Source organism: Haliotis cracherodii, unplaced genomic scaffold (assembly GCF_022045235.1).
Source record: "Haliotis cracherodii isolate W230 unplaced genomic scaffold, xgHalCrac1.p SCAF_7, whole genome shotgun sequence".
Classification (NCBI taxonomy): Eukaryota; Metazoa; Mollusca; class Gastropoda; order Lepetellida; family Haliotidae; genus Haliotis; species Haliotis cracherodii.
In genome coordinates this window covers 40,132,156-40,151,238 of record NW_027266330.1, presented here as the reverse complement: position 1 = coordinate 40,151,238, position 19,083 = coordinate 40,132,156, and the positions used below count along the sequence as shown (strand labels likewise).

General features: G+C 42.5%; 2 protein-coding genes across 2 annotated transcripts; both read left to right on the top strand.

The window, feature by feature from the left end:
• Positions 1-15,984, top strand: LOC139448884 (thialysine N-epsilon-acetyltransferase-like). Its single transcript, XM_071230404.1, has 5 exons — positions 1-6; positions 12,181-12,232; positions 13,250-13,321; positions 13,921-14,066; positions 15,250-15,984. The coding sequence occupies exons 1-5, from the start codon at positions 1-3 to the stop codon at positions 15,424-15,426; spliced, it is 453 nt and encodes a 150-aa protein (XP_071086505.1). The 3' UTR covers positions 15,427-15,984.
• On the top strand, positions 15,796-17,944 carry LOC139448883 (thialysine N-epsilon-acetyltransferase-like). Its single transcript, XM_071230403.1, has 3 exons — positions 15,796-15,865; positions 17,102-17,247; positions 17,828-17,944. The coding sequence occupies exons 1-3, from the start codon at positions 15,796-15,798 to the stop codon at positions 17,942-17,944; spliced, it is 333 nt and encodes a 110-aa protein (XP_071086504.1).
• The last annotated feature ends 1,139 nt before the right edge of the window (positions 17,945-19,083 follow it).

The window sequence follows — 19,083 nt, the reverse complement described above, 5'->3', positions numbered from 1 at the left end:
ATGAAGGTACAGTTCTAAAAAGTAAAAGGGAAACATTAATAACTTAACATTAAACTCATAATGCGCTTTTATACTGCGTTAGAAGTCCTGGTCAAATTCTTCCTTGCGAAAATCGTACTTTTGATTGCAATTCTCCATGTTGTAGCTCATTTGTCTAAGGAGCCGTGATTCACTGTGCAAAGTTGCGTCCATTGGGTACGCCAGAAACCTATGTTTGTGGGTTCGAATCCAGGTACGCCGCGATTATGTGTTTACGTTTTTCAGCACCATTCCCGTGCTCGTGGGTTTTACCAAAGGAGTAAACGTCTCAGACCTGCATTACTTCGGGCTTTCCAACCAAATAAGCTGACACGCCGTGATATAAATGAAAAAATGTTAAACGCAGCGTTAAACTCACCCACTCATCTAGTTATATGTAGATTTGAATGAAATAAATTTTCAATAAAATATGTAAGTTCTTCTTAGGGCTGCTATATATATAGATTGCAGTCTCAATACAATACTAAATAATTAAATAAAGCGACAGAACCCTTTGAACAAATGTCTACACAGTTAATTTACATGTCAAACATGGGATAGATTTCAACCACAGCACAGCAAAGTGGCTATGTGTGAAGCTGTGTTCGTTGCATTCGTTGTAAAGCTAAGCAGATGACATGAGTGACCCGACTTTACAATACCCCGGCTGTGCCGCTCTAGAAACACATCACTGCAGTTCGTGCACTTGACAGGCATGTCGAAGGTGACGTCAGTGTGGCAGCCATGAATACCCATAGAATGACTTCAGCACCAGGCGTGGCCAGCTTGTGTTACAACATGGCCTGCCATTCCCATCACTCTACCACTACTTGTACACTGCTTACAAAGTGTCTGCAAACAAAGTTGTTTGATCCTTGGCACCCTTTCCAAATCTAAAAATTACAGGGTGGGACATGATCCGTGTTTGACATGGTCAGATCTTCACGTCTAACGAGTGTACATATACTGTTCACACAAGCAGTTGACGAGAGTAGCAGATGTATCCACATACAATACGATACAAGAAACTGTGTTGATATGCTGACTCTTTAACTGACAATAACTGCAATCCTGGGCTATAAGGTGACGTTTTACCAACACTGTTGTGTCCACCTTCCCTATCAACACCCCACCCAACCCGACCTACACCCACTGCATTCCTCCTCATAAGCACACACACACCAGACACAACTAGTTCATACTGATGCTTTAAGATCTATAATGAAAGCCATACAGCTGTAAACATTTATCAAGCGGCAAAACATAATATATGTTAAGAAGATGATAATATAATCACAAGAAATGAATAGATATATTTCACTTACAAGAAACAAACAAGAACCCAATTATGGCCGTCGCCTTGTTCAGCTACAAAACGAAACCAGGACTTTGAGTGTTGCCTACTCGCGTGATGCTCTAGACACCTGCCTTCATTGGGTAAAGATAACGTGTCGTCATTGTCAGGTTATTCAATGACAAGGTTGCCTTCCCAGTAGCACAGTACCAGTTTAGCTGTTATCAGAAACCTCGTGGTCGATCGCAATTCCCATTCTGGTTTCACTATTTCATATTTTTTATCATCAGTATACATGCTGAACGACATGCATCGTTACATAAATCTCTAATCTGGAATGGGTTTCTATCAATACATGTACTAACAACTTTGACTGTCATGTACATCGTAACTAAAATATTGTCCACAAGTGACGTAAAACTCAGACCAAGTCCCGGATGATGATCAAGGCTGAAGTGGTTCTATATCACATTAACGAGTAATAATCTTGTACATTTTAGGGATTTTTAATACAAAACAAAAATATGGATCCGAGATGATGTTCTTAACCCAGCACCCAGCAATATTCAGGGGTATGACAGGTCACCAACACTCTATGTATGTCGTATGAATCGTCCCAGATTCTCAGTGTCCTCACATTGCCTGGTGATTTAAAAGCACTCATTCAATCAAAGTGAATCGTAAGCAATTCATTAAACATATTATTTATTCGATTATGCCACAGTCCTAATTATTAACCCAGGCACTAGTGTTGAACTACACACAGTTGAGATTTCGTCAGTTTGATGTCGGTGACAACACAACCGTCTTACCCTGTGTTCACGTTTACAAGTCTACTGTAGCATGGGGTGACATACACGTGCTGGAACCATGAAGCGATGTTTAAAGTCGACAGCATCTTTTTGCAAACATAGGTAGGCAAACTCCAAAACCTCTGCCAACTTGTGTTTTAAATGACAAATATTTGTTTTTGTTACCTACATTATATGTGGTGATACGAATGCAGGCTGAGTTATAGCCTCACGGTGGTAGGGTTCATGTGGTACAGACCAAGGAATAGGCGTTATCCACTCCACTAGGTTTATAGCTACAGATATTGTTTATACGTGGCAAATAGATTTGAATTCGTGTGGTTCTTTAAAATCACCAGTTGAAGAAACCAAACTTGAACATACTTATATCTAAAGAGGGACCAAGATGTGTCTCTGCTATAATGTCACCTGAACGCAGCCATGATCTGAAACCAAGGATGACAGAAGGCTAATGTTGGCCAGGGGTTTTACGCCTCCTGTCAAGAACGGAATACTAGGCCCCTTTGTAACTGTGACGGCCCAAACACACTGTCAAATACTAATGCAAAATACACCAACTGACGTTGATAGTTAAGTCACGCAATGCATCACCTAACATTGTGCTGGTAGTCGCGGCTAGACATGCTGAGAACACGTAACGTGTTAGCTGTATAAAAAAATCTAGGTAGGGTAGCGTCGTGATCCATACATGGGGTAGGCTATACACTATATGTTGATATCCCGGCAGAATGTATCGTTGCACCAATGAATACATATTATTATGTATTAGTTTCCCTCAAAGTTGACAGTAATGCTTGGTGACGTACAAGTGTATACACTGATTCACTGATGGGTAGAGAACGGTAAGGGATCTATTGTCCGTGTAGCTATTGAATGGTGTAGAGAAATACCGACTTCACAAACATCCATCTGTATACATCAGCACTCATATAAAGGTGTATCATCCTTGTTTCTCTTACCACGACAGAAGGTGTGAAAAGAAATATTTCATAAGTGCAATGAGGAGGCTTTGTGTCAGCTTTGGTAAATCTTTTACAAGCACATAGTTTCACTACGTGGGATGTTTTACACTGACGAGCAACATAAACTATAATAACCTCAGACGTGACTAAACAACGGACAAGAAGATATTCCAAATGTAACGTTTGTGATCATGAAACGAGAAATAGGTTATAATGCACTGGTAGCGACAATAGAGGTCCCAGAACAAGGACAAAGGGATACAGAGTTACAATGCACTGATAGCGACAATACAGGACCCAGGACAACAAGGACGTGGGGAAACAGAGTTATAATGCACTGGTAGCGACAATAGAGGACCAAGGACAACAAGGACGTGGGGAAACAGAGTTATAATGCACCGGTAGCGACAATAGAGGTCCCAGGACAACAAAGACGTGGGGAAACAGAGTTATAATGCACTGGTAGCGACAATACAGGACCAAGGACAACAAGGGCGTGGGGAAACAGAGTTTTAATGCACTGGTAGCAACAATAGAGGTCCCAGGACAAGGATAAAGGGATACAGAGTTACAATGCACTGATAGCGACAATACAGGACCCAGGACAACAAGGACGTGGGGAAGCAGAGTTTTAATGCACTGGTAGCGACAATAGAGGTCCCAGGACAACAAGAACGTGTGGAAACAGAGTTACAATTCACTGGTAGCGACAATAGAGGTCCCAGGACAAGGACAAGGACAAAGGGATACAGAGTTACAATGCACTGGCAGCGACAATAGAGGTCCCAGGACAACAAGGATAAAGGGATACATAGTTACAATGCACTGATAGCGACAGTACAGGACCTAGGACAACAAGGACGTGGGGAAACAGAGTTATAATGCACTGGTAGCGACAATAGAGGTCCCAGGACAAGGATAAAGGGATACAGAGTTACAATGCGCCGGTAGTGACAATAGAGGTCCAAGGACAATAAGTACAGGGGGAAACAGAGTTACAGTGCACTGATAGCGACAATAGAGGTCCAAGGACAACAAGGACAAAGGGATACAGAGTTATAATGCACCGGTAGCGACAATGCAGGACCCAGGACAACAAGGACACGGGGTATAGTGAAACACAATATGATTGAAATTAAAATTCCTCTGCATTAAAGGAATCAATATAGTCACAGTCGATAGCGTTCGTGTCCGCCATTGACGACGTCTTGCATTGCTGAGTGCATTAGACGCCGAAATACGAGGGGTGTTCAATAAGTTTTGCAACTTGGGCATTTGTGTTTACACAAACAATGTCAACTTATGGCAGGTATGACACTAGTCATAACAAGTTCTAGACACAACAATTAGTAATGGCTTCATTCGCCTAAGGGTGGTCACAATCATGGATTCTCTCAAACATGCACATCGCGCTGTAATAAAATTCCTTACCAAGGAGGGATGCAAAACAAAAGAAATCCATAGTCGCATGTGTAAAGTGATGGGTAAGGTTCTCCTGACTATTCCACAGTTTGCCGTTGGTCTCTGCAGTTTAAAAGGGGTAGGGAGTCCATAGACGATGACCCAAGGTCAGGCAGGCCTTCAGATGCCACCCAACCGGAAACCATTGCTGCTATAGAAAAAAGAATTTTGTCTGACCGACGGGTGAAAGTATCTGAACTTTCTAGGGAATTCCAAATATCAGTTGGCACCATTATTCATGAGCATCTTGGTATGTTTAAGGTTTCTGCAAGATGGGTACCTAGAAACCTCAACGCTCAAGATCGCTATCAGAGAACTGAAAGTTGTTGACACCTCCTGGATCTCTATACTGCTGATGGAGCTGGATTTCTTTCTCGTCTGGTGACAGGTGATGAAAAATGGATCCACCACTGGGACCCAGAAACTAAATTTGAATCGATGCAAATGAAGCACCCAAATTTTCCGCCTCCGCCTTTTTCGCACTCAACTATCGGCTGGGAAGGTAATGGGCACCATATTTTTGGATGCAAGACTCTTAGTACTGATTGATTACATGCCACCAAAACCTACAATCAATGGACAGTATAATGCTAATGTAATGAAAGAATTGCGAAAATCTATTCGCAAGAAACGCCGTTGGATGTTAACACGTGGTGTTCTGCTTTTGCATGACAACGCTCCGGTTCAAGAATTGTACAGGCCGCCATATGTGAATGTGGATTCGAACAGTTAAATCACCCACCCTACAGCCTAGACTTAGCCCACAGTGACTATTTCCTGTTCCGACAAATGAAATCTGCCCTACGTGGAAAACGCTTCCAGGATGACGAGGACATAAAGGCTGCCACAGAGGCGTGGTTAGAGGGCCAATCTGCGGATTTCCATAAAAGTGGTATTAAAAGCTTGAAGGACAGATGGAATAAGTGCATTGAGGTGAATGGAGATTATATTGAAAAATGAAAGTGCAAAAGATATTCTGCGACTTGGTCTTTTTTTGAAGTTGCAAAACTTATTGCACACCCCTTGTAGGAGGGTGAGGTCGTGTTCCAATCTGAAGGTCAAGATGGTCCTAAAGATCTTCAATCGGCGACAATTGAGGAGAGCGACGCTTAACCACAGGTTACTGACCTGCTGAATGCAACGGCCGATACGTTCTGTATATGGACGTGCGTTGTCATGTTGGAACGTGGCTTCTGTTGTTGGAAGGTAGAACTACACAACACTACGTCGGTGTCACATTGTGCTGCTAGATTCAACACCACAAGTTCCGTCTTTTCCTGTCCACAAATCCCGACCCAAAGCATTCTGCTGCCACGTCCAAAATACAGTCCTCTGACACAAGAAGGTGCCGTGCCTTCTTCCCGACGACGATACACACGTATCTGTTCTGAAGAGCTGGAACCTGGTGTTTTCAGAAAACATGACTCAATGACAGTTCCTGTTCTTCTATAGTTGTACAGTGCGCGCCTACCTCGGTCCTTTGACGTCGATGCTGCCAAATAAAGCGACAAAACCCTTCCCATACCCAATAGAAATCTTTGCATAAAGCAGAGTACATTGTACAATTCCGACTATATTAGGAGCATGTGTTTATGAATCACTATCGTGATCCTCTGGGCTTGAATACCATGGTCAACATCGTCGTCTAGATACAGCGACGCGGCTGACAACATGTCGAGAGCAGTTGACCCTGATAACGTCACAACCAAGAGGCGGTTCCTCAAATGAAGAGTAGGCAAATAAGGATGTTTGTTGGGTGTAACACGCGGTCTGCCTTCCCTGAGTCGGCCCTGTCTGTGGGCATCGTGACATCAACCTTGTGATTGTTGTACGAGTGTCTCACAACGATGTCATGCATGGCGCACAAGTCACATACCAATACTCTCCGTTCTGCCGATACCCATGGCATGTTACTGTTGATGTCTGGGCGAATTTCTGCTTTGACGAATATTGTGAGTTGTTCTTTTTATATCCATATGTATCTTGTGACCATGCTGTTCGAACACGCGACTTTACACAGAATTCAGTGAACTACATTAAAATATATTCAGTTGGCGCCATATCTGTTGATTTTCTGCGATTGGTTTTACAGTTGTAGCTGTATCACGAGGGGAACATGGGGAGTCGCGCGTTAGGTTTGGGATGCATAAAAACCCCACGTGCCCTGAGTGATCCTGCTACAACGAACATATCTTACCTACATTTTTTATTATAACAGTGTAAAAGAATTGAAACAAATTAAAAATTGATCGATTGAGAAGAGGATAGCTTGTGCTATGTGACGTGACTTTCACTGATTCGGAAAAAGCTTCGATGTCGGGGTATACGGGATTTATTCTGCCTCTCAGAAATTAATTTCCCACCAAGGCTGGAAACATACTATTTTATCAAGATCACGTAGACCAATCAGATCTCATCATTCTGACATGGAGGTATGATAAAGTATTTTATCAAGATCGCGTAGACCAATCAAATCTCATCATTCTGACATGGAAATATGATAAAGTATTTTATCAAGATCACATGGACCAACCAGATCTCATCATTCTGACAAGGAGGTGTGATAAAGTATTTTATCAAGATCACGTAGACCAATCAGATCTCTGACATGGTATGATATCACATAGTGTAATTTCTTTTGCTGGTCAGTATACTACCTTTCACTGAATCAGAATATGTTTATTCTAGAAACCACAAAAAGTGGTACAAAACATATTAAATAAATAAGTATGTATATGTAGAAATAGCAGACAAGATCGCAGTTAAGAACAACATGTGATTACCTAGCATTTTTAATACTAATGGACATTTGTTCAGTAAATCTCGATAAATTCTTTAAATCCTATGTGTTTTTTGTTGATAAGAGTTTTACAAATTTTATAATATTTGGCCATTCAGTATAGTATGATGATCAAAATGTTTGACTCTCTCTTCAAAACAATTACATCTGAAAAAGTAGCGAAATTAATCAGCAATAGATGGAGAATTACATAATTTACAGGTTCTATTTTCCTGGATTATTTTCCATCGACCAGTCTCATTAGATAAATTATGATTACAGCTTCGAAATCGTAGTACTGGAATTGATATTCGTTTTGGTAATAGAAGATATTTATCGAGAACCGGAGTGTCCTTTAAATGTTTATAATATAATCCTTTAGAACTAGAATTAACGTCACTTCTCCATTTCTGAAAAAAAAATATCTTTAAGTATTTGCTTTTCTTCTGACACTAGCCACTTTGTTGTGCAAATTGACGGATTGCTAAATACATTAGATAATCCAATGGTGTCTAGTATATCCATAACACGTCTAAACCAGGGGTTTGTTGATGCAATGGTCCTGTTACTAAAAAGTGACAAATATTGATATAACAGCTTTGAACGTTTATACACACCAGTTTGATATGTTAATTTGTGTCAGAAAAAAAATATCCACACACTCTGACCTGTACACATATCCACACACACTGACCTGTACACATATTCACACACACTGACCTGTACACATATCTACACACACTGACCTGTAAACATATCCACACACACTGACCTGTACACATATCCACACACACTGACCTCTACACATATCCACACACACTGACCTGTACAATTATCCACACACACTGACCTGTACACATATCCACACACACTGACCTGTACAATTATCTACACACACTGATTTGTACACATATCCAAACACTTTGACTTGCACACATATCCACACACACTGATCTGCACACATATCCACACACTCTGACCTGCACACATATCCACACACACTAACCTGTACAATTATTCACGCACACTGACTTGTACACATATCCACACACACTGACCTGTACTCATATCTACACACACTAATCTGCACACATATCCACACATTCTGATCTGTACACATATCCACACACACTGACCCGTACAATTATCCACACACACACTGATCTGTACACATATCCACACACACTGACCTGTACACATATCCACACACACTGACCTGTACAATTATCCACACACACTGACTTGTACACATATCCACACACACTGACCTGTACACATATCTACACACACTAATCTGCACACATATCCACACACACTGACCTGCACACATATCTACACACACTGACCAGTACAATTATCCACACACACTGATCTGTACACATATCTACACACACACTGATCTGCACACATATCCACACACACTGATCTGTACAATTATCCACACACACACTGATCTGCACACATATCCACACACACTGATCTGCACACAAATCCACACACACTGATCTGTACAATTATCCACACACACACTGATCTGCACACATATCCACACACACTGATCTGTACACATATCTACACCCACTGATCTGCACACATATCCACACACACTGATCTGCACACATATCCACACACACTGACATGTACAATTATCCACACACACACTGATCTGCACACATATCCACACACACTGATCTGCACACATATCTACACACTGACCCGTACAATTATCCACACACACAATAATCTGTACACATATCCACACATACACTGATCTGTACACATATCTACACACACTGATCTTCACACATATCCACACACACTGATCTGTACAATTATCCACACACACTGATCTGTACACATATCTACACACACACTGATCTGTACACATATCTACACACACACTGATCTGCACACATATCCACACACACTGATCTGTACAATTATCCACACACACACTGATCTGCACACATATCCGAACACACTGATCTGCACACAAATCCACACACACTGATCTGTAAAATTATCCACACACACACTGATCTGCACACATATCCACGCACACTGATCTGTACACATATCTACACCCACTGATCTGCACACATATCCACACACACTGATCTGCACACATATCCACACACACTGACATGTACAATTATCCACACACACACTGATCTGCACACATATCCACACACACTGATCTGCACACATATCTACACACTGACACGTACAATTATCCACACACACACTAATCTGTACACATATCCACACATACACTGATCTGTACACATATCTACACACACTGATCTGCACACATATCCACACACACTGATCTGTACAATTATCCACACACACACTGATCTGTACACATATCTACACACACACTGATCTGCAAACATATCCACACACACTGATCTGTACAATTATCCACACACACACTGATCTGCACACATATCCACACACACTGATCTGCACACAAATCCACACACACTGATCAGTACAATTATCCACACACACACTGATCTGCACACATATCTACACACACTGATCTGCACACATATCCACACACACTGATCTGTACAATTATCCACACACACACTGATCTGCACGCATATCCACACACACTGATCTGCACACATATCCACACACACTGACCTGTACAATTATCCACACACACTGATCTGTACACATATCTACACACAAATTGATCTGTACACATATCTACACACTCTGATCTGCACACATATCCACACACTTTGACCTGTACACATATCAACACACACACAGACCTGTACACATATCCACACACAATGACCTGCACACATATCCACACACACTGACCTCTACACATATCCACACACACTGACCTGTCCACATATCCACACACACTGACCTGTACACACATCCACACACACTGACCTGTACACATATCCACACACACTGACCTGTACAAATATCCACACACACACACTGATCTGTACAATTATCCACGCACACTGACCTGTACACATATCCACACACTGGATGGTTGCTTGTTGTTTAACGCCGCACTCAGCAAAATTACAGTAACGGCTCGTATATGACGGCGGTCTGTAAATAATCGAGTCTTGACCAGACCATCCAGAGATTGACATCATGAGCATCGATCAACGCATTTGGGATACCATGACATGCATCGACCAAGTCACGGAGCCTGACCACCCATTCCCGCTTGTCGCATCATCCGACAAGCATGGGTTGCTCAAGACCTATTCTACCCTTACACACGCACACACGCCCACCCCCACCACCCCCAACCCCCCAACACACACACACACGCCCCACCCCACCACCCCCAACCCCCCAACACACACACACACACACACACACACACACACACACACACACACACACACACACACACACACACACACACACACACACACACACACACACACACACACACACACACACACACACACACACACACACACACACACATGCATAGACAAATGCATACATAGGTAGACACAGGCATACATAGGTAGACACAGGCACACATAGGTAGATACAGGCATACATAGGTACACACAGGCATACATAGGTAGACACAGGCATACATAGGTAGACACAGGCATACATAGGTAGACACAGGGATACATAGGTAGACATAGGCATACATAGGTAGACACAGGCATACATAGGTAGACACAGGCATACATAGGTAGACACAGGCATACATAGGTAGATACAGGCATACATAGGTAGATACAGGCATACATAGGCTGACACAGGCATACATAGGTAGATACAGGCATACATAGGTAGACACAGGCATACATAGGCTGACACAGGCATACATAGGTAGACACAGGCATACATAGGTAGACATAGGCATACAAAGATAGACATAGGCATACATAGGTAGGCACAGGCATACATAGGTAGACACAGGCATACATAGATAGACACAGGCATATATAGGTAGACAGAGGCATACATAGGTACACATAGGCATACATAGGTAGACACAGGCATACATAGGTAGACACAGGCATACATAGGTACACATAGGCATACATAGGTAGATAGGCACACGTGGGTAGAGAGGTAGAGCGGCGTTAAATAAAAAACAAGAAACAAGTTCTGATACACCTCATGGCCAACCGCAATTCCCATTCTGGTTTCACTACATCATATTGTTTATCAGTAGCAAACATGCTAAACGATGTGCATCGTTCAATTTACCGGTTCTCGAATCGGGAATGAGTTTCTATCAATACATGTATTAACACGTTGCGTTGTCATATAATAAGTACTGTATAAAAGTTACCGAGGAAGATCAGCATTTCATCTTGTACAGTTGGGGTTATTTTCCACTCAAAACCTAAATTAAGAAAGAGCACCCATCATCCCTGGATAGAACAAGACACATCACTCCATATCCTTTTCGCACTAAGTATCCCAGACTCTCAGTGGGCATTCCAGGGTACAACAGGTCCCCAACACTCTATGTTTGTGTATGAAGTATCCAAGACTCTCAATGGACATTCCGGCTTGGAACATGCACCCAACACTCGATATTTGTCCATGCAGTGTCCCAGACTCTCAGTGGACATTCCGGAGTAGAACAGGTCACATCACTCTGTGTTTGTCTATGAAGTATCCAAGACTCTCAGTGCACATTCCGGGGTAGAACAGGTCACCAGCACTCTATGTTTGTCGTATGATATGGAAAGCATACACCACTACCTGTCATTTTAATTTATATTTAATCCTTCTCTTGTCACGTGACGTGTAAAAAAACACATCTCCTAATACTTAACCTGCAGTCCTTTTGTAGTCCATGTTAAGGGGTGTCCGTATGTGTGTTTACAGGGTTTTGCCACACACGAAGGCAACCTTCATCTCTTGAAGACCAATGTCAAGAGTAAGTGAGCTTTGTTTCTCAATAGAAAACTACGAACATTCTGCCTCCAACGTTCTCAGCAGAACATGCCTGTAGTGCTAGTTGCAACAGCAGTAGTTGTTGTAGTAGCAGTTGTAGTAGTAGTAGTTCTAGTAGTAGTAGCAGCAGTAGTAGCTGTAGTAGTAGCAGTAGTAGTAGTGGGAGCAGCAGCCTGTAGTACAAGTTGCAACAGCAGTAGTAGTTGTAGTAGCAGCAGCAGTAGTAGTAGTTCTTGTAGTAGCAGCAGCAGCAGCACCAGTAGTTGTAGTAGTTGCAGCAGTAGAAGTTGGAGCAGCAGCAGTAGTAGTAGTAGTCGTAGTAGTAATAGTAGTAGTAGTAGTAGTAGCAGTAGCAATAGTAGCAACAGCAGTAGCACTGACACCAGTGGTTGATGTGCAGTCAACAAGTGTGCAGCTGTAAGACGGCGACCTGTAACTAGTCTCGTCTGGGGCACTGACACCAGTGGTTGGTGTGCACTCATGGTATGTGAGACCATTTCAAATATACAGTAAACTACGTTTATAACGAACACGCTTATAACGAACTGGCGGATATAACGAACTGTTTTTTTTGTCCCAGCCATTAGCGGTATATATGCTGTATATATGTTTATAACGAATTACGGTTATAACGAACTAAAATTAGTGGTTCCTTTTAGTTCGTTATAACCGTAGTTTGCTGTATTGACCTTCAATTTGTTTATGAAGTTAACCCTGCAACTGTAGCAGGGAATCCAAGGATAAACTGGACTTCTCAGTATTAGATGCTGTCACCATGGTGATTGATGCGGCATTAATCCATCATATAATAGTAGCAATATCTTTTCTCCAGGAGAGGAGCTTTAGCAGAAGCTGTTCTTCAAGGAAATAGATGTTATATTCTACTGACGACATATTGGTGGTGTTGAGTTCTGGTATAGGGTGTTGATAAATTCTTCATCTGACTGCATGTGTACTGTGTAGGGGGACTGTTAAAACTCACTGGCTGAAATCATTCCAGCTTTGAAAAGAGATGGCTTTGGAGAGAAGAAGGTGTTCGATTGTTTCGTGGCAGAAGAGACACAATCAACAGGTGAGTCACGTCAAGCCCACCTTGATTCACTGATGTGTTCTACAGAACACCGTGTTAACGGACGTGTAATGTGTCGACTGTAGTCCCGGTCAGCGCGACGTGCTCTGAACTCGGTTGTCAATCGCTAGTGTTTCTAAATGCGACATATATATATATGAATTCCCCGACTCACTGCACCCATCAGTATCAAGTGAAGCAAAGCACTAACGTCATATCCCAAGCATATTGTTCATAAACTCAGATTCGCCGAACACCCACAACTTGACGACGATACACTGACGACTGTTTTTGCATCTGTTGTTTGGAACAACATGTAACGCTATTGGTGTATGACATGGGGTGTTTAGTCACAAGTACTGACTGTTATACAATTGGATGCCAGCATGATGGTGTATGACATGGAATGTTTAGTCACAAGTACTGACTGTAATACAATTAAGATGCCAGCATAATTGTGCTTAGTATCACCAAGTTTTTGTACCTAGGTTAGTTTGTGGTTTTGTGTGTGGCAACTAAAATGAACAGCCTCAATTGACGTCGGAAGCCCTTTCTCCACCCTCCCATTACGTGACCATGAGGTCTGACTTCACCTCTTCCAGGCAGATTCCGGCTCGTTGGCTACCTGATGTACATGTGGTCCTTCACCACCTTGACTGGGCGCTTCCTGTACGTGGAGGACCTGTTTGTGGAAAGGGACTTCAGAAGGAAGGGGGTCGGATCAGCACTGTGGGCCTCTGCAATGAAGGTAACATCATCCAACAGTGCAGAGTATGACGGGCTTGACTTCAGCTGCATGCGTCCTGCAACTTTCATATGGCATTTAGCAATATATTAACACATAATAAGCAAAATGCATGAATTAAATTGTTTCAAAACGATAACGGTTAAAAACCATTACAGGGCTTTAGGGTGAGGATATGCACATCCATGGACACTGAAGTGAGGGTTGAGATATGCCTTATGCTGTGGGGATTCCGGGTCCCATTAGGCCCCCATTATACCTAATGGTTGTTGTGATAGCCAACTGGTCGGGCTTCGTTGAGTGTACATCATACACGATGGCAAGGCTCTTTGATTATATACATGCCTTTGTGATACATTTTCTGACTATTTCTAAATGACGCGTTAAACAACGTGCACTCACTTCCCGCATCAGTAGGGCGTTTACTGAGTCCTCGGTACGTTATCTTAAACTGTGTCTAGGCCTGTTTACCTGATTAACAGAGCGTGTGACGTGAGGTGGATAGATAACATTGTTCACTTGTAGATGTGTAAAGAGGTCAGTTTGTAAACTATATCTGTCAGAGAGCATGAGCGAGAGACACGTTGGTTGGAGCATCGACAGACAAGGGCGGAGTGGGCAAGCGGTCAAAAGAGCCAGGCTAGCAAGTCCCGGGTGCTTAGATCATATCGTTCCAGTGACGTGGGACCAACAATGTTCACATGTCTTTTCAAAGTTGTCAATACCCCCAGTGTACAGTACATACACCCGGTGCACTCAAAATAACCCACTGGCAGATGATGGTGGAAACACGAATACTATATACACCCGAAATACAAGTGTCAAAACGTGTGGTGTCACCCTGAGCAAGTGATTTAGTTCAAATGTGCCTCTGTATCCGACATGTGAGGCGGGTGTTAAAAACCCTCTAGCGCTCGAAGGCAGCTTATGTTGTACACTCCCCAGGGAGTTGAGAATGATAACTGGAATGCAAACTGATCCACTTGCCGGGGAACAAATAAAACCGCATTTGGCGACTCTTATAACAGTTGTCAACCACAGCCGCGTAAGTAGGTCAAGGCTGGTTTCCTGTCGTCGTGTCAGCGTGACCTGTTTACTATGAAATATATGCAGTAATCTCACCCTATCTGCCTGACTCTATTTGTGTTTCATCCTCACTGCCATCGTTTTCACTGTTGTTTTGCAGTTAGCCCTGTCCTGGGGTTGCGGATATATGCAGTGGATGGCCAAACGAGGGAACACAAGCGGTATCAACTTCTACAAACAATTAGGTGCTGTGGAAACAAACACGGATAACCTTATGACATTCACGTTAGACGAAGACGCCATGACAACGGCCTGTTCAAAGATAGTATCAGATTGAAGTAGTGAACTCTGAACACGTTGACCTCATGGGGGTCAGCTATATGTGTTTTATAGCAAAATATGGGACGAATGAGTTAATCAATTTCAAGTAGTGTTGCCATCCACAGACAGATTACATGTCACCAGGCCAGTCGAACCTATACAGATAATGTACCAGTAGAGGGACAAGATAGTGCTTATTCAAAAAGTAGGCTTCACCTTGTCAATATTCAAAAGGGAAAATCTTTTGTTTCAACACTACGGGTAGAGCTGTTCATAAGAAATGAAATGTATATGTTTTGGCCTAGAGACTGTGTCTCACGACATTTCTTCTGGAAAGTCTGCAACATTAGTTAGATAAGGAAACAATAAAATGGTAAACAGGAATATGCAAGCAAACGACAAAGGCTTCCATACAACCTACCAGCACGATGAACATGAGGGGAACGGAAAGACATGTTGGATGTTTGTACCAATAGAATGGTGAAGTGTTATGAAATTATTTCTTCATTGGTCAGGCCAACTTCTGAGCCTTTGTGGCTATATTAATTCTTTTTAAAATCCTGGTCAACAGGCGGGAAACATAAAAAAAGACATTGCAGTTTTTCATTCTCCAAAAGGTTCTCTGAATATGTTGGCATGTGGGCAGTGTTAGGCAAGTTTGTCCCTTCAGTGTCGGAGGTTGTCATCTTGTACGCAAATTGGTTTTGTGATAAAACATATATTTAACTTCAGTGGAAATGAAACTTGCTTTCCCGGAAATATTTTTGCTTCCACTCTTCTTTATTTTTGGATAGGCCGAATCTACAAATTCAGAAAAACTTTGCCTAATATTTTTTTTTCTGCATACCATTTACTTACTGCTCATAAAGGTGTGTAATGCTACATGCAGACGCTTTCAATGTGGCAGCTATTTTTTATGATAGACAAGTAAAGTCAGCAATTATTTTACAAATTATTGTTGGGTTTATACACACAAACCATCAGTTTCATGAACAGAATGAAATAAAATTAACTCAACATAAGACGTCAACAGGCCCACGTGTACAATACCTTCACCCTGTGCACTCAAAAGAACCAACTCGGCCGATGGTGGAAACACGAATACGTACATACACCCGAAACAGAACGTGTGGTGTCACACTGGGCAAGTGACTTAGTTCAAATGTGCCTCTGTTCACCCGGCAGGGGATGGGTACCCGATGTGTGAGGTGTAAAAACCTTCTAGCGGACAAATAAAACCACATTTGAGCAGATACTAGTACCTGGATACCTATGGTATATAATAATAATAATAATAATAATAATGATGATGATGATGATGATGATGATGATGATGATGATGATAATAATAATAATACGATAAAAAAACAACAAAAAAACCCATGGCAAATATATGACATGACCTGATGTGGTATCTCCAGTTGGTGTGGTGTGCACAATATCAGATAGCAGATTGTTCAGAACGCTGTCGGAACCAAAGTATATCAACTCGGCTAATGGTCGCTGTCAGAATGCATCACACACTCCCATCAGTTTTACAACGTCCTTTATTTGCGTTTTACAATTTCACCACCTTGACTAAAATTAACTCTGCAATTTGCACATATATAAATGATTATTTGGAATTATGTTGCATGTTCAAACATGTTTCCTCTATTTGCGTATTTTTGTATTTGACCCTTCTGTTTCAGACCGACCCCTGCTTGTAGGCTACCTGTTGTATGTGTGGTGTTTCTTCTCACTGTCTGGACGTGTGTTGTACGTGGAGGATCTCTGTGTTGATGAAGACTACAGGAGGAAGGGCGTTGGGTCAGCACTGTGGGCCTGTGCAATGAAGGTGCGGACACAGCCTCATTCCTCACCCGTTTGCTTTCCTTCTCCAGTAGAATACGTCCCCATCAGCCAGGCTTGTCTTATGAGGTGACGAAATAGATCCGTTGGTCAGGCTCGATACCTGGTTTATTCCTTGGCATCGTATCTGACTGCGTGGGCCTTGGCTCATAATATCAATCACTGGTTTATCTGGTCCAGTCCTCGGAACATTTACAAGCCACCACGACATTGCTTAACTATTGCTGGGTGTCACTGGCGTTAAACAACATATAGACAAAGTTATTTGCTCTCAAATAATTGTTTGTCAAAGACATTTGTAGTAATACGATTTTGTAGTTCCTATTGGTTGTTGTTAAAGTATTAATTTTAAAGGAACGCATAACGATCTTTCAGGAGTATAATTGCAGTAGTGCACAATATAACATCACATACAGCATGTTCAGTGAGTTAAGCGAACCTGTAGTCTACTGTTTATTGTCTACTCTTCATGGACGTGTAATGTTCCTGATTCTTTGTAAAAATATGTAACACTCGAACGGGTCACAGCGCTTGTCATGTTTCCATATACTGTGTGCACCTTGCAGGTCGCCTTGGACAAGCGCAGTGCACAGATGCAGTGGTGTGTGACCGGCTGGAATACATCCGCCATTAATTTCTACAAGACGTTAGGATCAGAGAATCTGGGGAAGAACGAGGAATAAATCTCATTTATGCTGAACAAAGACTCTATGAAATCTGCATATTCAAGGATATCACGCGACTGACCTTGTCAATGTTGGAGGTATACTTGCGAGGCGCTGTGTCCCAGGGCCCACTGGTCATCATTTGTGTCTTGATTATCATATTTTGTTTGTCTACACGATACCCCAGCTGGTTCTATAGATGTGATCGATATTGACAACATGTTACTATGCTCTCTCGGTGGGGATGTTAGCAGCGCTCTGAGTTTTACTAACAATCTGCGAACATACTAAGCAGTGACGTCATAGGACAAGCAATCGCTCATCACACAGAAAGCCCGGGTTCGATTCCCAACATGGGTACAATGTCTGAGGCTCATTTCTCTCCCCCACATTGATACATGTGAATCAGGGCCACAGTACACTGACACAATCAGGTGAATCAGGGCTACAGTACACTGACACAATCAGGTGAAGCAGAGCCACGGTACACTGACACAATCAGGTGAATCAGGGTCACAGTACACTGACACAATCAGGTGAATCAGGGTCACAGTACACTGACACGATCTGGTGAAGCAGAGCCACAGTACACTGACACCATCGGGTAAATCAGGGCCACAGTACACTGACACAATCAGGTGAATCAGGGGCCACTGTACACTGACACAATCGGTTGAATCAGGCTCACAGTACACAGACACAATCGGGTGAATCAGGGTCACGTTACAGAGACACGATCTGGTGAATCAAAGTCACAGTACACTGACACAATCAGGTGAATCAAAGCCACAGTACACTGACACAGTCAGGTGAATCAGAGCCACGGTACACTGACATAATCAGGTGAATCAGTACACTGACAGAATCGGGTGAATCAGGGCCACAGTATACAGACACAATCGGGTGAATCAGGGCCACAGTACACTGACACAATCAGGCGAATCAAGGCCACGTTACCCAGACACAATCAGGTGAATCAGGGCCACGTTACACAGACACAATTAGGTGAATCAGGGCCATAGTACACTTACACAATCGGGTGAATTAGGATCACATTACACTGACACAAGCAGGGGAATCAGGGCGACAGTACACAGACACAATCACGTGAAGCAGAGCCACAGTACACTGACACAATCAGGTGAATCAAAGTCACA